The sequence below is a fragment of the Argopecten irradians genome, chromosome 12 (assembly GCF_041381155.1).
Source record: "Argopecten irradians isolate NY chromosome 12, Ai_NY, whole genome shotgun sequence".
Taxonomy (NCBI): Eukaryota; Metazoa; Mollusca; class Bivalvia; order Pectinida; family Pectinidae; genus Argopecten; species Argopecten irradians.
The window spans coordinates 37,338,034-37,363,708 of record NC_091145.1 but is presented as its reverse complement, the minus strand read 5'-3'; the positions used below and the strand labels follow the sequence as shown (position 1 = coordinate 37,363,708).

Below are 25,675 nucleotides of genomic sequence, written 5' to 3'. Positions count from 1 at the left end.
TGATAACGTAGTTTGAAATGATGTTAATTTTCTCTAATACAGTCATAAACAAATGAAGTATTGAACTTTAATATCCTATAAGTTTACACAGATGTCCATTATATTTCAAAACAAACTCTACCATTGTCCGTTAATTATCAAGGCTGTTAGGTTTTATACAGCTGGAACTGCCTACTAATGCCTCATTTACTGCATGATTTCCTATATATCAGTCTATAACTCTACATTTTACAGCTTCCTTACAAACATTTCTTACTTTTCGTAGAGAAGCAGCCACTCGTATCCTCAAATGTTTGTCTGGAAGCATTCCAGGAACCATTCTCAGAATTATAGGAATTAATATTCTGAAACGATAGCAGTGACAGTAGTATATTAATACAGAAATAACGCTTTTAAAATCAGGTACCCTAAAATCTTGATAATAAGCCACGGCTTATATTCTTTTTACAAAACCCCAGGCTTATTTTCGAGACCAGCCTATTTTCGAGCCTGTCTTATTTTCGAAGTAGATTGTCCTGTAAGGAATCATAAGCTTACTTACAAGACCGGCTTACTTAAAAGACCGACTTACTTACGGGACTGGCTTACATATGGGACCAGCTTACTTTCGAAACCTTTCATCGTTGTACCTACATAAGAATACTCGTGATCACTTAATTCATGTATAATGCTCGTTCTCTGAATTTGTAATAAATATGCACATGTTCGACAAAAAACAGAAACATATATGTTTCTAAAAAATACAGTAAAAACTCTATTTTTTTACCGTGATGAAGTGTGGCACTTGTCGTTTCCGTTCCGTAAACTTCTTAATTATTGTATTTACCACAGATAAAACAAAATATAACAAAAATCAATCATGTGTATTGTTACCTTAGAATTACATTAAAAATAAGACTTCTTAGTGTACTAGACCCATGTACATGTATCATTTCTCTCCTGTACCCTACAGTGTAGGATTAGGAGGTCCGTTCAGTGTTGTTGTGTAGACTGATTCAGTGTCTACCTATATATGTATCATTGTTGAAATCAATCATAAGTTTAGCTTTAACTCTATTTTATTCATTTTTCAATGCATTTGTAAAATATTGAATATTTGGGATTTTTACTTGATTGGAAAACAAGCTTAAAGCTTTTATATACATTCCTATACTAGTATTATTGAAACTTGATTTGTAGGAGATTGGAAGTGATTTCATCTTTATATTTGCTACATTCCTTTGCTATCTACTGACAATGAACAGATACCATATTATCAAGTCTACACCAAGAAACGTGAAACATAAAACACAGTCCCCAACATGCCCTTCTTTTTGAAATTAGCCCCAGCATTCTCTCACAGTAACAATTATTGTGAGCTTCATCACTCCTATAATGACTAATTCTTGAATTAATTACCCATCACTTCCCATAGAAACAATTAAATAGTGTCAAACCAGTGTGAAAATTGTCCTCTACACACCCTCACAGAAACAGGCGGTTATTACGAGATCCAGTGTGAAGAAATTCCAAATCTATCCCTCCCTGAACCAATAGCGAGATCCAGTTGTTGTTTTAGTTCTAACCTTAGTTCTGTATGTACTAACTGTAGATAGAACTAACATCTTAGAATCACTAGTGGCAGTGACCACGGAGTGGCTAGATAGTAGAGCAACTTACCTATAAAGCTAGTAGTGGCCAGATAGTAGAGCAACTTACCTATAAAGCTAGTAGTGGCCAGATAGTAGAGCAACTTACCTATAAAGCTAGTAGTGGCCAGATAATAGAGCAACTTACCTATAAAGCTAGTAGTATGGATCTACTTAGAGCTTTGCTGGGGAGATATGCTTCTACATGTAGATAATTGTTAATCCGTTATTATATTTATATATGTTATATCTGCCATCTGTTGTGGTAATTGAAATAGGTATCTGATAACACCAATAAAGGCTTTTGATAATTTCACTTTCAATTTTAAAGTACTAGTATTGGTTGATTCATGTTTTTGCTTCTTCCTGCTTTTTGAACCACAAATGTGGATTTCAATATTAGATGTTTAGGTTGTCCACTAACTTCGTTACTTACCAACTCGCTTCACTTACCAAGTCGCAATTTGAATTTTACTCATTTTTATCGTAACATTGTTGACATACTTGTGGAGAAACTAATTGACTTTTAATTTTGACTCATCAATCACTTTTTACATTGTGCATGATCGTCACCTTTATTTGAGTTATGCATGACATTAGAACCTAGACTTTATGTAACATTGACCTTGACATAATTAATATGAATATTTATCATTAATCAGTTTTACCATTGATAACAAGTTAACAGTATCAGGGAAACGTCACATTGATTTCTATTACCACGCTGTATATTATACCATTAATGATAACTGCTTTGGATGACGCCAGTTTTGCAAGAGCTAGTGTTTAACGATGTAATAGTGTAAATTGTTGGCCAAGCTATTGACATACAAGTCTCACAATCTACATTGGAAATATTACACATTTATAACTATTCAATAGTTCAGGTCTGACTTTACAAATATTTTACATAAACAATTTATGACAAATTAAGTTAAAATAATCAACATGCATTAAAATTTCATGTATGTATTGGTCGTGCAGATGTAATTCATTTTTAATGATAGTGATTATAGAATATTACGCTGACAATTGTGAAACTCGTGTGTTTTGCTAACATTAATATTGCAGTACTAACGTTTTTTATACTAGCATACTTACATGTACATTTTTGATACTCATCTTTGTTACTAATACTGGATCTTCGCCCTTCTTTTGTTATCAGGTGTAAATCCTTTAATTGATGGTACCTGGGCCAGAACGTGTACCGAGTGTGGGAGCGGCAATAATCTCCATCTTGATTTGAGCAAGCCGCACTGTAAATGTCGCCAGGATAGCGTGTGTATCCCGCCAGGGTGTGAACGTGCTCGAAGTGCTCGCGGCTTCTTCCCCCGCCCTCGTAGTAGCTATGGATCTCCTCGACCCCCAAGTGCTTGCTCGAACACTGTGAATGCAAAGAGCGTTACCTCTTCTACAAGCTTGGCGATAGTTGCTACCGCTGCAAAGACAAACAACAAAATTCTCCTCAAATTTACTGATGGAGGAATTAAGAGGCCTGTGTCACCTATGAACGCTATGTCCAACCCGCTGCCTAAAATTGTCCGGCGCTATATAGGTCGGAGGGTCGCCCAATGTCACGAGATCTCCTCCAACCCCAATCACATGTCTGCTGTGTTTCTGGACACCACACAACTCCATAATCCGCTCTCCATTGTATCTCATGGGGTGTATAACACAACTAGATAGTTAGGTTACATTAATAAGTGGGATATATTTATCTGACTAATAACTAACTTACATAGATAAGTACCAGCCTACTGAAATCATTCATTTCCATCCAAAACATCATTAATCATTGACAAAAAATGATGATTTTCATAAAATCAATTAAATAGTGTCAGTGAGAATTAAGTTACAAATGATTTTTTTTCTTTATTTTAAAACAGGAAAAAAATAACAATATCTGTAAAAGACAAAATATCAATGTTACGACCCTAAAACTATTAAGAAGTACAATATATTCATTTCACTATTAACTATCAACAACCTGATCTCTACTTCTGTGTGCATCAATATATATATTTGTATCATATCAGTATTATATATTTGTTCCCTGCTAGCGTCTTAGTAACCATAGCAACATTTAGTACCCACATTTCAGCAGCATCTTAACTACTATTTCTATGAAGTATTTAAAGTTAGAAGCATGGACACCTTTCAATGCATCGTCGCACCCTGTATACGTCTCATTGGTGGGTCACCTTAGGTGAATGGTCCCTGCTTTAACATTTTGTCATTCAACTGTGAATCCGACAAAATTCGCCAATTTTTATAAGGAAATTAATATGTATTAACAAATACATGTAAACAAACAATAAACAACATTGCTCAAACATTCGATTGGTCTTTTAACTCTCTTTAGCTCTTCAGGTGTCTTAAGGGCCTTTGTAGGCACGAACTCGCCATATTTTAACATAGAAATGAAGCCTACACATTCTTATATTAAGTTGTGCCAAATGTCATTTCAATAAATGTGCAAATGTTCTGTTATTTTTTCGAGTGCATTATAATTACAAATGATTTAATTTGTTCTCCCTATAATGTTTTGCTCTGTTTTTATATATAAGTTTATACATCATAAACATCAGATTTCATCTCTTATCATGTCTTGTTTTTTACAATCATGTGTATCGTTGCGAAGTATTCAAACCTTAAACAAAGCTGTTTCTTTGTATATGACCTTGTTTTATTTATAATCATGTAATGCTAGGGTATTTGAAATCTGTTGATGTTATATTGTTCTGAGAAAGTGATGTAAGGATATTGTTAAGTTATTTCTGCTTTGTGAGTGTCTGTATCAAAAGATAAATACTTCAGATTATTTGTAAAAGTGGTGAGGCATTTCGCCATATGCGATAGTGTAATCAGGAAATATATGAAAGGAAAGAAAGGGGATATTTGGACAAGACTGTCATAGGAAAAGATTGCATTTAAGTTTATTACATCTTTTTTCGCACCTTTTCAGGAATTATGATAATGACACCAAAGTTTGAGTCCTTGAATATCTGTGACAGCTAGTTGTTATGTTGTTGATCCATCAGTTGCGATCGTCACTATATAACTAGATTACAGCATTGTTGATCAAAGTATTTATTACATATGGTTATGTAAAATATATTTTTAACCTGATTGCTCTGTCTTTACATTAATCTAATGATTATGCTTTAAAACATATTTATAGATGTACATTGTTAAGTTTTCTTTTTTTTATGAATGAGAAGAGAAATTATGGTTTTTAATGACGTAATGCTTTCTGTATGGAAAGTGAAACCAGAGTGTTGATATGTATAATTGATTGTTCTGATAATCCTTAACCTTGTGTCATGTGATAATGAAATCTAAATTATTACCTGTATATAAATTGGGTATTAGTGGTCTAAAGCTGTGAAGGGGTGGATCCCCCATGTTAAACGAAAGCCTCTGTGATACATATACGTTTATAGTAAAAATCCTTGTTTTGTACAAAAAATATGTATTTTTATTTTAGTGAATTACAGTATATTTACATTTATATATATATGTATAATTTTAGATAAAGATTTATTTATCATTGTATTAACTGCTGAACTTCAGTTTTTTAAGTCAATAAATTCGTTTAACATTGATTTTTGTGGTGTTTTATGTCATCAAATGAGTTGAAAAATAATTCAAAATATACATCTCAACAAAATCAAGTTATGATATAAAATCAAGTATTACAAAAAAGACTTATTGTATGATAAGTAATTAAATTTTGCGGATCTATTACAACTAATGGTGCTATCCATTAAATTAGGTCATATACGGGAAAAGTAGCCTCGAGAAAAATAAGGATGTGTAATGCAGGAGTTACCATCACCTTTGTTATATCTACTCTAACACTGTGTCAAGCGTGAACACAACTCTACAAAAACATCGAAATCTAAACCGACATTCTTCACAAATTATCTACAAGCTTAAAAAATCTCAATACTATTAGAAACTACCTAGATAATGGCATCAACCACAAAGCCTAAATGGTGGAATCCAAGGTTTGCAAGGAATCAAGCTTGTAATTAGTTTAAACTTTTTTTTTAATTTCTTCATGCAGCAATATAATATACAATCGATATAATGGAACATAGAAACAAGTGTCAAAGACACTTATGTGAATCTTTGACATTGATATTAATTTACTAATACATTCTTGATAAGACAGCATATAGAGAGTTTACTTAGTTTGCAATATTGATATTTAATACATTGAAAAGAGTTTTCTAGGGAAACATGGGTAGGAATAGTAATATAAATAGGAATTGATGATGGAAAATGTAGAAATGGGAATTTAGTGAAAAGGGAGGGGGGGGGGTTAGGTTTTTGGTTAAAATAGCATATATAGACAAAGTCTGCCGGATTTAAGTATGTAATTGTGAACAGCTAAGCAGGTTACCTTGCTTTCGTGGAGAGATAGTGTTTCGTTCCCAAAGAGAAGAAGGTCTACAGTTATAGTATATGGTAATGAATGTATAAATCATGTTCAAACTTCGTCATACCTAGTACATTCTAATAGAAAGTGAGGATTGTTTTCAATTTGACCACAAACACATCTTGGAGACTGCACAATATTTTTGTTAAAAAGGTGTTCATTGAGGGAACTGCATTCCATGCGTTAACGGGCATGATAAATTTGTCCCTGACGAGTTCCAAAGTTAAAATAAACAGGTATGTTTCTATCTAGAAATGATTTGAAGCTTGTAATTGACAACCTTCAGCGATAAACAACAAAATCTTCATGTTCAATGAAACAATGGAGATCAAACGTGAAACTTTCAACCTATGATAGGCCTATGAAAGGAATTTTAAAACATGTACACATGCCCAAAAAAAACTTCCACAAGGAAAACGGCTTTGTATTCTAGCTTAAACATAACATGTTGTTGTCATCTGGTAATTTGACTTCAGAATATTGTAATGGGACTGTGGATCAATAGTGAATAAAAGTAGAAGCAAGTAACGAATGTTGCCTTTGTTCTCCGCAAGGAAGATTACCAATCTCCTTCTCCCAATTACATCAGTCCCAGAGACCATCACAATGCTGAGTTATGAGGTTCCTCCAATGCCTGCTCCACGCAGTGATAGATCCCTGTATGAGGTGTGCCTGCTCCACTAAGTGATAGGGCTCTGTATTAGGTGTGTCTGCTCCACACAGTGATAGATCCCTGTATGAGGTGTGTCTGCTCCACCCAGTGATAGGGCCCTGTATGAGGTGTGCCTGCACCACGCAATGATAGATTCCTGTATGAGGTGTGTCTGCTCCACACAGCAGTGATAGGGCCTGTATGAGGTGTGCCTGCACCACGCAGTGATAGGGCCCCATATGAGGTGTGCCTTCACCACGCAGTGATATATCCCTGTATGAGGTGTGTCTGCTCCACGCAGTGATAGGGCCCTGTATGAGGTGTGCCTGCACCACGCAGTGATAGGGCCCTGTATGAGGTGTGCCTGCACCACGCAGTGATAGATCCCTGTATGAGGTGTGTCTGCTCCACGCAGTGATAGATCCCTGTATGAGGTGTGCCTGCACCACGCAGTGATAGGGCCCTGTATGAGGTGTGCCTGCACCACGCAGTGATAGGGCCCTGTATGAGGTGTGCCTGCTCCACGCAGTGATAGATCCCTGTATGAGGTGTGTCTGCTCCACGCAGTGATAGGGCCCTGTATGAGGTGTGCCTGCACCACGCAGTGATAGATCCCTGTATGAGGTGTGTCTGCTCACGCAGTGATAGGGCCCTGTATGAGGTGTGCCTGCACCACGCAGTGATAGATATCCCTGTATGAGATGTGTCTGCTCCACGCAGTGATAGATCCCTGTATGAGGTGTGTCTGCTCCACGCAGTGATAGGGCCCTGTATGAGGTGTGTCTGCTCCACGCAGTGATAGGGCCCTGTATGAGGTGTGCCTGCTCCACGCAGTGATAGATCCCTGTATGAGGTGTGCCTGCTCCACGCAGTGATAGATCCCTGTATGAGGTGTGTCTGCTCCACGCAGTGATAGGGCCCTGTATGAGGTATGCCTGCACCACACACGAGTGATAGCCTATGAGGTGTGCCTGCTCCACGCAGTGATAGGCCTGTATGAGGTGTGTCTGCTCCACGCAGTGATAGACCTGTATGAGGTGTGCCTGCTCCACGCAGTGATAGATTCCTGTATGAGGTGTGTCCTGCTCCACGCAGTGATAGGGCCCTGTATGAGGTGTGCCTGCACCACGCAGTGATAGATCCCTGTATGAGATGTGTCTGCTCCACGCAGTGATAGGGCCTTGTATGAGGTATGTCTGCACCACGCAGTGATAGATCATTGTATGAGATGTGTCTGCTCTACGCAGTTATAGGGTCCTGTATGAGGTGTGCCTGCACCACGCAGTGATAGGGCCCCATATGAGGTGTGCCTTCACCACGCAGTGATATATCCCTGTATGAGGTGTGTCTGCTCCACGCAGTGATAGGGCCCTGTATGAGGTGTGCCTGCACCACACAGTGATAGATCCCTGTATGAGGTGTGTCTGCTCCACGCAGTGATAGGGCCCTGTATGAGGTGTGCCTGCACCACGCAGTGATAGATCCCTGTATGAGGTGTGCCTGCTCCACGCAGTGATAGGGCCCTGTATGAGGTGTGCCTGCACCACGCAGTGATAGATCCCTGTATTGTGTCTGCTCCACGCAGTGATAGGCCCTGTATGAGGTGTCTGCACCACGCAGTGATAGATCTGTATGAGTGTTCTGCTCACGCGTTATAGGGCCTGTATGAGGTGTGTCCTGCTCCACGCAGTGATAGGGCCCTGTATGAGGTGTGCCTGCTCCACGCAGTGATAGATCCCTGTATGAGGTGTGTCTGCTCCACGCAGTGATAGGGCCCTGTATGAGGTGTGCCTGCACCACGCAGTGATAGGGCCCTGTATGAGGTGTGCCTGCACCACGCAGTGATAGATCCCTGTATGAGGTGTGTCTGCTCCACGCAGTGATAGATCCCTGTATGAGGTGTGCCTGCTCCACGCAGTGATAGATCCCTGTATGAGGTGTGTCTGCTCCACGCAGTGATAGGGCCCTGTATGAGGTGTGCCTGCACCACGCAGTGATAGATCCCTGTATGAGGTGTGTCTGCTCCACGCAGTGATAGGGCCCTGTATGAGGTGTGCCTGCACCACGCAGTGATAGATCCCTGTATGAGGTGTGTCTGCTCCACGCAGTGATAGGGCCCTGTATGAGGTGTGCCTGCTCCACGCAGTGATAGATCCCTGTATGAGGTGTGTCTGCTCCACGCAGTGATAGGGCCCTGTATGAGGTGTGCCTGCACCACGCAGTGATAGATCCCTGTATGAGGTGTGTCTGCTCCACGCAGTGATAGGGCCCTGTATGAGGTGTGCCTGCACCACGCAGTGATAGATCCCTGTATGAGGTGTGTCTGCTCCACGCAGTGATAGATCCCTGTATGAGGTGTGTCTGCTCCACGCAGTGATAGGGCCCTGTATGAGGTGTGCCTGCACCACGCAGTGATAGATCCCTGTATGAGGTGTGTCTGCTCCACGCAGTGATAGGGCCCTGTATGAGGTGTGCCTGCACCACGCAGTGATAGATCCCTGTATGAGGTGTGTCTGCTCCACGCAGTGATAGGGCCCTGTATGAGGTGTGCCTGCTCACCACGCAGTGATAGAGGTGTGCCTGCACCATGCAGTGATAGTGAGGTGTGCCTGCACCACGCAGTGATAGATCCCTGTATGAGGTGTGTCCTGCTCCACGCAGTGATAGGCCCTGTATGAGGTGTGCCTGCACCACGCAGTGATAGATCCCTGTATGAGGTGTGTCTGCTCCACGCAGTGATAGGGCCCTGTATGAGGTGTGCCTGCACCACGCAGTGATAGATTCTGAGTGTGTCAGATGATACCTGTATGAGGTGTGCCTGCTCCACGCAGTGATAGGGCCCTGTATGAGGTGTGCCTGCACCACGCAGTGATAATCCCTGTATGAGGTGTGTCTGCTCCACGCAGTGATAGGGCCCTGTATGAGGTGTGCCTGCACCACGCAGTGATAGATCCCTGTATGAGTGTGTCTGCTCCCACACAGTGATAGGGCCCTGTATGAGGTGTGCCTGCACCACGCAGTGATAGATCCCTGTATGAGGTGTGTCTGCTCACCACGCAGTGATAGGGCCCTGTATGAGGTGTGCCTGCTCCACGCAGTGATAGCCGTATGAGTGTGCCCACCAGTATATGTATGAGGTGTGCCTGCACCACGCAGTGATAGGTCCTGTATGAGGTGTGTCTGCTCAACACGCAGTGATAGGGCCCTGTATGAGGTGTGTCTGCTCCACCCGTGATAGGGCCCTGTATGAGGTGTGCCTGCACCACGCAGTGATAGATCCCTGTATGAGGTGTGTCTGCTCCACGCAGTGATAGGGCCCTGTATGAGGTGTGCCTGCTCCACGCAGTGATAGATCCCTGTATGAGATGTGTCTGCTCCACGCAGTGATAGGGCCCTGTATGAGGTGTGCCTGCACCACGCAGTGATAGGGCCCTGTATGAGGTGTGCCTGCTCCACGCAGTGATAGATCCCTGTATGAGGTGTGTCTGCTCCACGCAGTGATAGGGCCCTGTATGAGGTGTGCCTGCACCACGCAGTGATAGATCCCTGTATGAGGTGTGTCTGCTCCACGCAGTGATAGGGCCCTGTATGAGGTGTGCCTGCACCACGCAGTGATAGATCCCTGTATGAGGTGTGTCTGCTCCACGCAGTGATAGATCCCTGTATGAGGTGTGTCTGCTCCACGCAGTGATAGGGCCCTGTATGAGGTGTGCCTGCACCACGCAGTGATAGATCCCTGTATGAGGTGTGTCTGCTCCACGCAGTGATAGGGCCCTGTATGAGGTGTGCCTGCTCCACGCAGTGATAGATCCCTGTATGAGGTGTGTCTGCTCACACACAGTGATAGGGCCCTGTATGAGGTGTGCCTGCACCACGCAGTGATAGGGCCCTGTATGAGATGTGCCTGCACCACGCAGTATAGGGCCCCTATGAGGTGTGCCTGCTCCACGCAGTGATAGGGCCTGTATGAGGAGTGTGCCTGCTCCACACAGTGATAGATCCCTGTATGAGGTGTGTCTTCTCCACGCAGTGATAGGGCCCTGTATGAGGTGTGCCTGCTCCACGCAGTGATAGATCCCTGTATGAGGTGTGTCTGCTCCACGCAGTGATAGGGCCCTGTATGAGGTGTGCCTGCTCAACGCAGTGATAGAGCCCTGTATGAGATGTGCTTGCACCATGCAGTAATAGGGACCCATATGAGGTGTGCCTTCACCACGCAGTAAAAGGGTCCTGTATCAGGAGTGCCTGCTCAACACAGTGATAGGGCCCTGTATGAGGGTGCCTGCTCCACACAGTGATAGATCCCTGTATGAGGTGTGCCTGCACCACGCAATGATAGATCCCTGTATGAGATGTGTCTGCTCCACGCAGTGATAGGGCCCTGTATGAGGTGTGCCTGCACCACGCAGTGATAGATCCCTGTATGAGATGTGTCTGCTCCACGCAGTGATAGGGCCCTGTATGAGGTGTGCCTGCACCACGCAGTGATTAGGGCCCTGTATGAGGTGTGTCTGCACCACGCAGTGATAGATCCCTGTATGAGGTGTGCCTGCTCCACGCAGTGATAGGCCCTGTATGAGGTGTGCCTGCTCCACGCAGTGATAGGCCCTGTATGAGGTGTGCCTGCACCACGCAGTGATAGATCCCTGTATGAGGTGTGTCTGCTCCACGCAGTGATAGGCCCTGTATGAGGTGTGCCTGCACCACGCAGTGATAGATCCTGTATGAGGTGTGTCTGCTCCACGCAGTGATAGGCCCTGTATGAGGTGTGCCTGCACCACGCAGTGATAGAGGCCCTGTATGAGGTGTGTCTGCTCCACGCAGTGATAGGGCCCTGTATGAGGTGTGCCTGCACCACGCAGTGATAGGGCCCTGTATGAGGTGTGCCTGCAATCACGCAGTGATAGATCCTGTATAGGTGTGCCTACTCCAGCAGTGATAGATCCTGTATGAGGTGTGTCTGCTCCACACAGTGATAGGGCCCTGTATGAGGTGTGCCTGCTCCACGCAAGTGATAGATCCCTGTATGAGGTGTGTCTGCTCCACACAGTGATAGGGCCCTGTATGAGGTGTGCCTGCACCACGCAGTGATAGATCCCTGTATGAGGTGTGTCTGCTCCACGCAGTGATAGGGCCCTGTATGAGGTGTGCCTGCACCACGCAGTGATAGATCCCTGTATGAGGTGTGCCTGCACCACGCAGTGATAGATCCCTGTATGAGGTGTGTCTGCTCCACGCAGTGATAGGGCCCTGTATGAGGTGTGCCTGCACCACGCAGTGATAGATCCCTGTATGAGGTGTGTCTGCTCCACGCAGTGATAGGGCCCTGTATGAGGTGTGCCTGCACCACGCAGTGATAGATCCTCTGTATGAGGTGTGCCTGCTCCCACGCATTGATAGGGCGTATGTGTATTAGGGTGTACCTGCTCCACACAGTGATAGGGCCCTGTATGAGGTGTGCCTGCTCCACGCAGTGATAGGGCCCTGTATGAGGTGTGCCTGCTCCACGCAGTGATAGATCCCTGTATGAGGTGTGTCTGCTCCACGCAGTGATAGGGCCCTGTATGAGGTGTGCCTGCACCACGCAGTGATAGATCCCTGTATGAGGTGTGTCTGCTCCACGCAGTGATAGGGCCCTGTATGAGGTGTGCCTGCACCACGCAGTGATAGGGCCCTGTATGAGGTGTGCCTGCTCCACGCAGTGATAGAGGCCCTGTATGAGGTGTGCCTGCTCCACGCAGTGATAGAGGCCCTGTATGAGGTGTGCCTGCTCCCACACAGTGATAGGGCCCTGTATGAGGTGTGCCTGCTCCACGCAGTGATAGATCCCTGTATGAGGTGTGCCTGCTCCACGCAGTGATAGGGCCCTGTATGAGGTGTGCCTGCACCACGCAGTGATATATCCCTGTATGAGGTGTGCCTGCTCCACGCAGTGATAGATCCCTGTATGAGGTGTGTCTGCTCCACGCAGTGATAGTGCCCTGTATGAGGTGTGCCTGCTCCACGCAGTGATAGTGCCCTGTATGAGGTGTGTCTGCTCCATGCAGTGATAGGGCCCTGTATGAGGTGTGCCTGCTCCACGCAGTGATAGGGCCCTGTATGAGGTGTGCCTGCTCCACGCAGTGATAGATCCCTGTATGAGGTGTGTCTGCTCCACGCAGTGATAGGGCCCTGTATGAGGTGTGCCTGCACCACGCAGTGATAGAGTCCCTGTATGAGGTGTGCCCTGCTCCACGTGATAGTGATGAGGTGGCTTGCTCACTAAGTGATAGATCCCTGTATGAGGTGTACCTGCCTCCACGCAGTGATAGATGGCCCTGTATGAGGTGTGCCTGGCACCACGCAGTGATAGATCCCTGTTTATGAGGTGTGTCTGCTCCACGGCAGTGATTAGGGCCTGTATGAGGTGTGGCCTGCACACGCAGTGATAGATCCCTGTATGAGGTGGGTGCCCTGCTCCACGCAGTGATAGGGCCCTGTATGAGGTGTGCCTGCACCACGCAGTGATATATCCCTGTATGAGGTGTGTCTGCTCCACGCAGTGATAGATCCCTGTATGAGGTGTGTCTGCTCCAACGCAGTGATAGGATCCCTGTATGAGATGTGTCTGCTCCACGCAGTAGTGATCCCTTGTATTAGGTTTGTCTTGCATCCACACAGTGATAGGGATCCCATGTATGAGGTGTGCCTGCCACCATCGCATGTGATTTATCCCTGTATGAGATGTGTCTGCTACCACATCGCAGTGCTCAGGGCCCCAAACGAGGGTGTGCCTGCTTCACCACGCACAGTGATATATTCCCTGTATGAGGTTGTGTTCTGCTCCACCCAGTGATAGGGCCGGTATGTATGAGGTATTGCCTGCATGGATGTGTTGCACACAGTGATAGATTCCTGTATGAGGTGTGTCCATGCTCCACGCAGTGATAGGGAGGGCCCTGTATGAGGTGTGCCTGCACCACGCAGTGATAGATCCCTGTATGAGGTGTGTCTGCTCCACGCAGTGATAGGCTTCTGTATGAGCGTGTAAGTTGCCTGCACCACGCAGTGATAGGGCATTGTATGGAGGGTGTGCCTGCTCACAACGCAGTGATAGATCCCTGTATGAGGTGTGCCTGTATGAGGTATGGTGCCTGCTCCACAGCAGTGATAGGGCCGCTGTATGAGTCACAGTGTGCTTGATCACCATGCAGTAGTGATAGGCCCTGTATGAGGTGTGCTTGCACACCGCCAGTGATAGGGGTCCTGTATGAGGAGTGCCTGCTCACACAGTGATAAGGCCCTGTATGAGGTAGCCTGCTCCACACAGTGATAGATCCCTGTATGAGGTATGTGCTTGCTCCACACAGTGATAGATCCCTGTATGAGGTGTGCCTGTTCCACACAGTAATAGGGCCCTGTATGAGGTGTGCCTGCACCACGCAATGATAGATCCCTGTATGAGATGTGTCTGCTCCATGCAGTGATAGGGCCCTGTATGAGGTGTGCCTGCACCACGCAGTAGATAGGGCCCTGTATGAGGTGTGTCTGCTCCACGCAGTGATATATCCCTGTATGAGGTGTGTCTGCTAAATGCAGTGATAGGGCCCCATTATGCTGGTGTGCTTCACCAAGCAGTTGATAGATCCCTGTCAATGAGGTGTGCCTGCTGATCCACGGAACGCAGTGATATATCCCGTATGAGGTGTGTCTGCTCCACGCAGTGATTAGGGCCCATGTATGAGGGGTGCCTGCTCCACAACGCAGTGATAGATCGTCCTGTATGCAGGTGTGCCTGCTGATACACAGTGATATGAGTTGTGCCTCTGCACTCACGCCCCGTAAAAGGGTCCTGTATGAGGTTGTGCCTGCTCCACACAGTGATAGGGCCCTGTATGAGGTGTGCCTGTGCTCCACACAGTGATATATTCCCTGTATGAGGTATGTGTCTTTTCCACGCAGTGATAGATCCCTGTATGAGGTGTGCCTGCTCCACAGTAATAGGGCCCTGTATGAGGTGTGCCTGCACCACGCAGTGATAGATCCCTGTATGAGATGTGTCTGCTCCACTGGAGTGATGAGGGGACCAGTGAATATGAGGTGTGCCTGCACCACGCAGTGATATTCCCGTATGAAGGTAGTGATCCCTGTATGAGGTGTATTTCTGACTAAGTTTCCATGGTTACGGAGAAAAAATCCCAAAATTGAAGGTCCGCAATAACAAAAGGCACAACAACTACGGCACTTGTCTATTTAAAGAGGTAGTGTAATGGAAATGTTCCTTCCTTTATTCAGAAAGAAAATTTTAATCCAACAAAAACAAAAAAATAATTATGAAAATCGATCCAGAAATCTTCGAGATATTTAAGATCGAAATTTGCCCATTTGCACCTGTTTGAAAAACAATCAACGCAACTTCCGGTTTGGCTTCGAAGCATTGTGACGTCATATGAGCAACATTCAAGGCAGTGAGAGCGACCACCTGGCGGTACCGCGAAACGAAGGAATAGCTTTTTATTAGGGGGAATCGCTATATTGCACACTTTTAAGAATGTTCGTTTTAGTATATTATTGATACTTTTCTTATATATGATATTTAATGCATTTTGACTAATTTTCAGTCGAATTTCACGTTCGTTTTTCAACGAATTTTCCATAAATTCTGTGTTAGTGCTTAACAAAAAATTGACGTCAATATCATGTTCCGCTGGCGATAAAAATGCATGTAACATTAAAATATAAATTAAATAGACCACGGAAAATCATACCATTATTATGGAATCTGCAAATTTTTATCTACGATCATACGGAATTTAATTAAATTTGGTTAAATAACGAAACTGTGACAATCAACTAAAAATATGTCAAAAGGCATGAAATATATTAAAAAAAATTATACAATACCAGGAAATCTGATTTTACAATTAATTGCAATTTGCAAACGTAAAGAATTGATTTCGACAATGTCATAGGCCAAATACACGTAACTTTTCAGTTTTTTTAACCACAAACATATATGTACAAGAAAGTTTACCACGTTCTCTCTGCATAAAATGTTAACTGAAGCTAGGTACATTTGTAAGTTGTTACTGAGAAGACATGAACGTGCCTCAGACATTGACATATCTGAGCTTTAATTTCCAATATCGCAAGATTTTACAGCAATTAAATTAAAGTTAGCTGTTCACTATTTACTCCGTTCATAGGGAGTTTACGGCGTATACATCAAATTTAGTAGATTTTACAGTGATAGGTATTTTATTCTGGTTATGCAAAATACAAGTCCCGGAACGTAAATTAAAGTTTTTTGCAACATATACTTGAAGATTTCTGTATATAGCGACACATTTCATATCATATGCTTCGGTTTGGTTGCAGAAATAAATGATTCAGTAACCAATGGAACACACCTCGTCAATCAGTTGGTAATTATAATTGACTGACACGTGAACATCGAGGCTTGTAGCCAATGCTATGGCGGGGGCGGGACCTCTAGATCTACGGCGACCTCCCGCAAAAAAAAAAAAAACCAACATATACATGTACTTCGGTACAAGATTTATTACATAAAAATGCATGTGTTCGTGTCAAATGACAGGTTGTTACATTGTATAGACTTATAGCGATACGATGATCAATATATTGCAAATATTCCAGTTGTGAATATCAGAAAAATAAATTACAGCCAATTTATTCAAGATGCTCCACCGCCGACAGAGTATAAACGATACTCACCATTTGAACTATAATTGGTGTTTAATCGCGTATGTATATACATGTATCTAATTAACACAAATGATAAATTAATTTGATTTGGTGCATACTTATTCAGTACTTCATTGCATATAGGACATAGTGCCACAGATTTTTTTCGGGATGCAATTATTTTTTTTTTTATATCTTTATCTTGAAGTATAATTAGAAGCTCAAACTTTTCAATGGTGGTAATGATGTAAAGCAAGTAACTTTTGTAATACTAAGTGTAAAGTCGTCTTCTCTTGTTTTTGATAGAGAAAAAAAATACCACTTGTCAGAGGTCATCTTCAAAAATGCTGAAATCAAGAAATTGAAGCATATTTCATTCTCTTACCGATTAACTAGTACTTAAGATCGGGATTAAGTCGATATTTTGTAAGTTACTACACGCTTCAAAAGTCTGTCGACAGCATAATTTACATTCCATGTATCTTTTACCATTAATCACTGACAGATACTTTTAAGGATTTACTTTGCCGTAAACTAATTATTGTATGATATGAAAGATAACTGCAGAGCTTATAATTAACCGACTTGAAAGAAAAATGATAACATGCATTAAGGTTGTTAATGAATATTTATATGTATAAATATATCGTAAATTGACACATTCGGAAGTCTGAACTACAATGTACATTATTATTGTACCATGAAACACGTGTGTTTATGACATAAGATTTAGATCTTCGTCGTTGGTTAGAGTTTTAAAAGAAAAGAGAACTATTCTTGTACATGTATAAACACGTGTCGAAAATTATACTCAATCTTAATTTTTACAATTTATGTTCGTATTCTGTAAATTATAAAAGGGGTAGAATCTACTGCAGTATTTCATATAACAAGGATTTATAGTTGAGGCATTAAATATTAGGCCAATGATGTATCTTTATATCATTATACCGACAAAGATACCGACAAGTTCCGAGATATCGGGAAAATGTCGAGGTGAAAAAAACCCAAGTACCGAGGTCTCCAAGTGCGAGATGTCCTGATACCGCTGCAGCCTGCTGCAACATTTGCACCGTCATCCTTTGTGCCGAAAACTTGCCATTTTTATCACATTTACATGAAAAAAACTTCAGCTTAGGAATACAAAAAACTGTATACGTACGTAAAAAGATAAATTCAAATATAAAAGGCGATGAGTTATAATACAATGTTTTCAAATGGATACGCATCGAGCACGAAGCCATGTGTTGTCACAACACAGACGTAATCTGTTGCTCACAGTACGTCACTTCCGGTAAAAAGGGGAATTCCCTAAAGTTGAAAATTCTAAAGGTATGTTTTTGAACGGAGATTACTTTTACGCCTTTTATATGTGAAATGACGCACCGGAAAATTTTTTGCTTCGTGTTATAGTATTTTTTATGGTTAATCAATGATTTTATTTAAGGTTTGCTTCCACATTACACTACCTATTTAATGTATATAGAAAGTTTCATGGAGCTGCGTTGAACCTTTTTTTTATCGCGGGGATAATTAAGCAACAAACGTTGAAATATTCTATCAAAACAACGCAAAAATAACACCGTATTTATACCATTTTTTAAAAGTCTGGGCTTAATGATCACAATTTTCTGTAGTTCATGATTGCTGTTATGAAAAAAAACCTCTCATCATTGTGTGATGTTTCACAGTAGCCAATGTACAGTACTATGTACACGACTTTTTTGTATGTGTTGCAACGATTTACCAGATGACATTTTCTAAAAATGTTTTCATTAACTTTTCAATGGCTGTAGACATTTATAATAAAGTCGGTAATAATGTCTATGGTTATCCGGATCGACAATTCCGTATCCGTCATTGACTTTAATATTAAACGCTGTTTTTCCTGGAGTTACCTCCCGTGTTTTATTGTGATGGAGGCGAAGCTGTAGTCATTGGTTCGAAGTCTGTGGTCTTCTTCGGTGATCTAGTGGACAACAGCCATCGTCCACGAGTTATTCATTAAGCATTTGACGTACAATGTATTCGATGAATGCTCCGTGTTCTTTGACAGCAAATCTTGGCTCTTGATCAGCTCTATGTTGACGCCCTCCGACAGTAAGTTTTGCAAATATTTCACCCTTTCTGTGATGCCCGTGTGTTTTTCAGAAGGGATTTGTTTCGGATAATTGTATGCACCAATCCATCATGGTCTTGGTATAACTGTGTTTCATGACAGTGCCGTAAAGGACTAGCTGACAGCTAGCTGGACACCGAGCCGAAATTATTTAGGATATTATAAAATTAGAACCATACTCTTATACGGATACTAGTCTGATTGATTAAATTTTTCTGGAACTGAACTATTAAAATATAGTTTGTATACTCTTTATAAGTTAAATATATTTACTTATACTGAAACCGATCATAATTACATACATATGATATTAGAGGACCACTATGCATGCATACATGTACTTTTCCGAAATAATAATGATAAGTTTCTTAAAAACAATAATAACTTATTAAACTCGGTTTAATTTATCATTGTTAAAAGTAGGTTCATGTTGTTATTTAACTGTCTGGCACTGTGCGATGCAGTGATAGCCATGGTCAACTAATGCGCAGTAATTGGAACACGAGAGAATTGAACAAAAGACGACTTCCGTTATAAAAATTAATATTTGATTTATTTCAATACAATCAGAAACATATATACATAGATATTGGGAACTATTTTTTTTTGTCTTTGTACGCATTTTCCCTTGGCTAACTACTTTAGTATACTTTCAAACATGATATTTTTGCATCAATACAAAGTTTAAGCGTTTTATCATGGTTTGGTATGACAAATTGTCCCGATCAATATAATTTAATATGATTTTTAGAAGCATGAATATGACACATTTTTCCTGGTTTTTCAAATCAGACATTAAGTATAAATTAAATATAAGTTAAAATATTATTTTTTCTTTCCAAAAACATCCTCATAAAAGATACCATCTAAAAACTAGTAAATTACAGAACTTTTGTAACATATCAAAGTTATTTAATTCCCCTTAGCACATACAGAGGTACATCTGCCGATCTTATATATGGCGGTGTTACTAATCTCTCTAATATAATGTTTCTGATCATGATTCAATTGTTCAGAAGGTGATGATAAGTGTAGTAATAATGGTAAGCTGATAACAACTGCGACCCTACCAAATAATTAATTAATAATTAATTTCGTTTCACCTTCCCATTTTTAGAATTCAAAGCTGTCTTGGAAAGGCAGTGTGACTTTAATATTGTGTACTCAGGATCACGGCAGTCTAGTAAGAACAAATAATCATACCCTGTCTCCACTCTGTAGAAAGCTTCTGTTTGTTGTTCAGAAAGTAATTGCAGCTGAGTCTAAATATGGACACTATAACAAGAAGTTACAGAACATGTCGTACATAATATAGCAATTACCCAAGGTATGGTATGTTTACTAACGGCAATAACTGTTATATTATAGGATTGTGTTATACATGTATGTGTACGTATATGACAGATAAGATATAGCTGAACAATTTATGTTTATAAAGAACATGCAGTTAAATTACATATATATAGGGTTCATAATCAGAGAAAGCTTATATTAATCATTATGTGTTTATTTTTAATTTTTCATCATACCTTATATACATTGCTGTAAATGCTTTGATTTTTTCCAGGATACTTAGCCGTGCTGAGCCACCTATGACACCAAAGAGGTAGATGTAGTAGTGCCAAGGGTTTCCTTTATTGACCACTGATTATCCGAGGGACACAATGGCTCTGACAGTACCCGAGAACAATTTCCCTGGCTCCCTGGACAACTCTGACAGTAATCATTCTGGAGGGAGTGAGTCCTACACCATGTACCTAACAGTTGGAGATGGAGGTTATGGTGTATCCACCACAATGTTTGGAGCGGATGACCCGGGGGAGGAGGCAGACTCAGAGGAAGGACGGCCCAGTGATACAAACCTTCACGACAAACAGGAAGACCAAGAGGTGATGGGTAACAACAAGGAAAAGTCACCTCATCATGATGATCAGTTATATATCCCACACCGTTTAAAGTCACCCGGGGATGAATTGTGCATCCCACAGGGCCTTAAGTCAGCTGAAGATGGTGGATTAGTTATTCCAGAAAACCTAAAAACTCAGCAGTATCTCAACCAAATGGAACATACTGATGATGTTACATCAGGAACTGTAGGTGGGTCACACTTCAGTGGTTCCGCTAATTCCAGCGATACAGAAGATTATAGTATTAATTCAGATGACAATGAACAAACAAACAATATAAGTGGTGATGTAGATGGATATTTTGCTGGTAATCAACAGGCAATTAATACTGATCATAATATGGATTTAAATGTTAGTATCAAAACAGAGCCAGACACCCAATATAACTCAGATACCTCTACAGAGCTGCAGCCAGTGAACAGCTCAGAGAAAGATAACACTGCAGACTTTTCACCCTCTAAAGCATTATCTCCTTCAAAGGCATTTTCGCTCAGATTGAAGCTCTTTGATGGCAAGCTAGGTGGTGAGAACCAGAAATTGGATTTTGACACTCTGAACAGTGTGATAGCCGCCGCCGTTAGTAAGACCTACAATCAGGATAAGGATGTTGATGGTGGTCAGACAGGACAAAGTAAAGAATCGAGTACACAGAAGAAAATTGCCCCCAAAATGGTCAAATCCTCCGCAGAGACTAAATCTGGAGTGGTTGTTGTGGATAACCCTATTTATATAGAAGGAAGACTTTATCATAGCTGTAGTGTCTGTCAGAAAATGTTTAAAACACCGAAGGAATTACGTGTGCATTCTCGAATTCACACCAAAGAGAAACCATATGCATGTTATGTTTGTGGAAAGGCGTTCAGACAGCAGGCTCACTTGAATAGTCATTACAAAATACACAGCGGAGAGAAGCCATACTCTTGTAATCTCTGCTCCTTATCATTTACGGAGAACTCTAGTCTAAAGCGACACATTCGTATACATCTAGGTATTAAACCTTATAAGTGTGATCTGTGTGATGAAGCCTTTGTAACTTCATATCTTTTGAAGACGCATAAGACGAGACGTCACGAGGAAAAGCAGAACCGTACCAAGTTTGCGTGTGACAGGTGTCCAAAAGTATACACTAGCAAGGAGACATTTAACAAACATCTGAGGAGTCATAATCCTGACACACGAATCTCTTGTCCTTACTGCGGACAAGTTTGTCTGACAAGCTCCCACCTTAAACGCCATATTAATGTTCATAAAAGAACTGACTTCTGTAATTTAGAAACCAAGGATAAACCATTTGAATGCGGTATTTGTCAAAAGAGATATTTTAACAAGAAACACCTGGAATTGCATGTGGTGCGTCATACTCAAACCGAGACCTTCACCTGTGATACTTGTGATAAAACTTTTGATTCCCGTTACAAGTGGAGGAGACATCTACGACGTTCACACTTTGATAAACTTGAAAACAATGATAAGACAAAAGAACCTACACAGTTCTATACTTGCACTACATGTAGCAAAGTGTTCAGAACTAATGAAAATCTTGAATCTCACGTCAAACGGGTACATGAAAAACCAACCACCTTCACCTGTGATATATGTAACAAGGTATTCCTGAGGCGAGATGCCATGATGAACCACCGAGAGAGTCACTTAGGACAGATCTTCCAGTGTCCACTGTGTGAGAAGAGTTACTCCACCAGTATGACTATGAAGTCACATATGCGTAAAAAGCATGGTAAAACAGAGGGCAAGATACTTACAGCAAACGCATCCTCTGATATCATCTGCGAGTTCTGTCAACGTGCATTTTGCAATAAAGTCTCCCTGAAGGAACATATCAGGACAAAACACTCGGACAATGTTCAACTGTTCACATGTTCTATGTGTCCAATGAAATTCACTCGGAAAAATTCTCTAATGAGACACATGAAGAAGTCGTGTCGCATGCTGAATCCTGATAAACCGACCGCTGACACGTTACAGGAATCGGGCGACAATGACGACAGTAGTCCAGATACAATGGATCAGAGTATGGACGACCCTGGAATTGACATTGATACCAGTATCGACATGGATTCCGACGATGACAGTACTGATGATGAGGACTTTCATCCTCAAGGCGATCTAGATACGACTTACCCACAACCTGACTCAAGGACACTCTCCTCCACTATAGGTAACAGCTATGACAACGTTGATGATTCAATGTTAAGTGATTGTGAACCAGAGACACACAACAATGATTCGGTCTTGAGTGAAAATGAAATTAAGACACACAATGACTCAGTGTTAACTGGTGGTAATCTGGAGACATCTGACAACTCTGTGATAAGCGAGGATGAGACAGAAGATGAAATTGATCAATGTCAAAGTCATGCACCATCAGCTGGTCAGCAGGATTCTGGTCCAGGACATCAGTCACCTCTGGGAACAGCCAGGCTGCCTGGTAGTGAAAATTTGGACAAACGCCCTGATGAAATGGTATCACCAGGACCAAGTTCTATCTAGTTATACAAACAATTATTGATGATTTGTGATTTATTTCTGATGTAGTGAATTATACACCAATGTGGTGTACCTTCTACAATGTGATATAAGAGTAATTTAATTTAAAAGTAGCTGATCCTTGATTTATATATTATCAAGTGAAGGAAAAGCATTCATCCTCAAAGGGTTTTTTTTGTGTTTATTTTTTGAGAATAATCATTCACAATGATTTTGTGTGTACAAAAACATACTAAAAGTGTAATTATTTTGAAATATATAAAGAATAGAAATATGTAATTGATTTGACTCGAATATTGAGCCAATGACCTTAAAGCTTTAGATTCTTTGATTACAGAGCTACAGTACCTAACCATCAGTGATTAGCAATTTCAGTCTTCTTATGTGTGTATATATATATAAATTATGATTATAAAATAATGGAGAAGTTAAAATTTTAATTTTCTAACCTCTATAAGTTATTATCTTACTGTTATTATTCCTCAATAAGTTTGATGTAACTACATACAAAAACCTTAGGTATAGGAATGTGGAATGGTGCCAGCTAGTACATCATTCAGATGTATCAGAGTTACTTCCCTTCATTTTCCTCAGTCAGAATTGACAGAATGAATAAGGGAAGTAGCTCAGATCAATCAGAATTAAGTCCTCACTAGCTGAAAGGTTAAAGTATTTAAATTGTGGCCAGTTTATTCACCATGACTACACATGCACAGAAGAAATGTGATACTGAGTATGATCATAATACTGAAGTGCAAATGTTGATTTAGTATACCATATGCATATTATTGGTATGTCGAATTTGTTGAATGGATTTTTCATATTACAGAGTTATCTCCCTTCCAAGATGGTATTGTTTGTGACATCATTATTTTTTGAGTGAAACTCGTATCATTTTCTCTAAAAAGATGATGTTACACTCACAAAATACATGACGTCACAATCCCTGCAAGGGCAGATAACTCTTTAATATGCAAAGATGGAATAGCAGAATAGCATACCAGGCTATGGAGCTATGATCCGGGGCAGAATAAGAATCTTTTAGCAGAATCTCATACATCAATCAACATGTAAACCTGCAGTAGGACTAGGGCTTTCTCACACCATAATTGTCTGTCAATGTTTCTCACCTTGCCTTGGTTTGTCACACTCCAATACATCTATAGGATCTGTTGTTTAGGGTTTCTGTAAATGTTGGAGTATGTAGACAAAGCCACAGGTGGTATTGATAGTGGGGAGATTGGGTCCATTTATACATTTATAATCAAACTTACAAGTTAAAACTTTTACCAGCTATGTAGACAAAGCCACAGGTGGTATTGATAGTGGGGAGATTGGGTCCATTTATACATTTATAATCAAACTTACAAGTTAAAACTTTTACCAGCAGAAGTAATGGTCAGGGGTAGACAATTTTAAGGTTTGTTTATCATGATAATAGTAGGCCTACAAGTACACATATAGGGGTCACGGTGGTTAAGATGTCCCGACATATCACTGTAAGCCCTCCATCTCTGGGTTGTGAGTTTGAATCCCATATGGGGCAGTTGCCAGGTACTAACCGTACACTGTTTGATGGTTTTCGACTTTCCTCCACCAACAAACTTAGCATGTCCTAAATGACCTTAATTGGCTGTTCATAGTAGGTTAAAACTATTAAAACTGGTTTATTGGCATTGTATAGAATCACTGTTATAATTATCACGATATTGTTAACTTGCAGATAGATGAATTTTAGTATCTAGGTTAAACTATCAGATCTAAACTAATAAATAACAAAACAAGGGCAAGATCTGTCATATTCTGTATGGGTTTTTTTCACTTCAACATTTCCTTTTTACACCTTGTCATTGTAACTCTGGATGTGTAGATAAATGTGCATGTTGTAGATTTATGAAAGTTTCACGTTAACCTTGAAAGTACATATATATGTACATAATTTGGATTTATGATATGCACTGTACATGAATAAAGATGCTGGTCAGATATGTTATTGAAGAAAATAATGTACATGTGAATATACCAGTACATATCTGAACCAGGAGGATAGATGTTTCTTTGTATTAACAATGTGTAAAGAACAGTGTGTTGTTACATTTAAATGTTCAGCTGCTGCTGTAAAATAGCTTATTATATAACTATAAGATAATGTGTCCATTATGTATACCTAATAAATACAGAAAATTTCTGTATAGTACACTTGCTCTTTTGCTCTTATTTTATTTATTTGTTGGTAATTGTGTCAAAAGCATCCTTTATACTCCAGATGTTACTATCACTGTCATTATATCCACTCCTGGACTATACTAAGTATATGTATTTCAGAAGAGAAAAAAACTAACTAATCACAGGCCTGTACACAGAAGATTACAGAGAGCAATACTGAATTTTAAAGCCATACAGTCTACTATTAATTGATACAGAGCCTTCAGTTATGCTTTGAAATAGTCCAGGACAGGACATAAGGACAGTGAGAGATATAACTTTTGATTTAAATAGTGGAGGATCAATCTTACAAAGGATACTAGAGGAAATCACCATCTAAATATTCGCTGAATGTGTAACAAACTTTCTCTGATTATAATATCCTTAAAGATGCTCATCTGCCGACAGATACTCATCGTTTGAACAACAACTGATGTTTAATCGTGTTTGTTTATATGTCTAATTGATACAAAAATACATATAAAATAACTTATTTTCCTTTTGGTACATATGCAATCAGTACTTCATTCT

The 25,675-nt window shown here is 41.0% G+C and overlaps 2 protein-coding genes across 11 annotated transcripts in view; both read left to right on the top strand.

The window, feature by feature from the left end:
* LOC138304885 (tubulin tyrosine ligase 3-like) overlaps window positions 1-5,231 on the top strand; it is a 66,966-nt gene extending 61,735 nt beyond the window's left edge. For 6 of the 10 annotated variants that reach the window (XM_069245246.1, XM_069245248.1, XM_069245247.1 and 3 more), the window contains one exon: window positions 2,794-5,231. In XM_069245246.1, coding sequence (XP_069101347.1) covers window positions 2,794-3,314 — 521 coding nt within the window. In that variant the 3' untranslated portion in view covers window positions 3,315-5,231. The remainder of the gene's footprint in view (window positions 1-2,793) is intronic. The other 4 variants (XM_069245245.1, XM_069245243.1, XM_069245244.1 and 1 more) reach the window with 3 other exon arrangements.
* Window positions 5,232-18,138: 12,907 nt separating this feature from the next.
* On the top strand, window positions 18,139-24,227 carry LOC138304880 (uncharacterized). Its single transcript, XM_069245236.1, has 2 exons — window positions 18,139-18,508; window positions 20,095-24,227. The coding sequence occupies exon 2, from the start codon at window positions 20,192-20,194 to the stop codon at window positions 22,940-22,942; it is 2,751 nt and encodes a 916-aa protein (XP_069101337.1). The 5' UTR covers window positions 18,139-18,508; window positions 20,095-20,191; the 3' UTR covers window positions 22,943-24,227.
* Window positions 24,228-25,675: the final 1,448 nt, after the last annotated feature.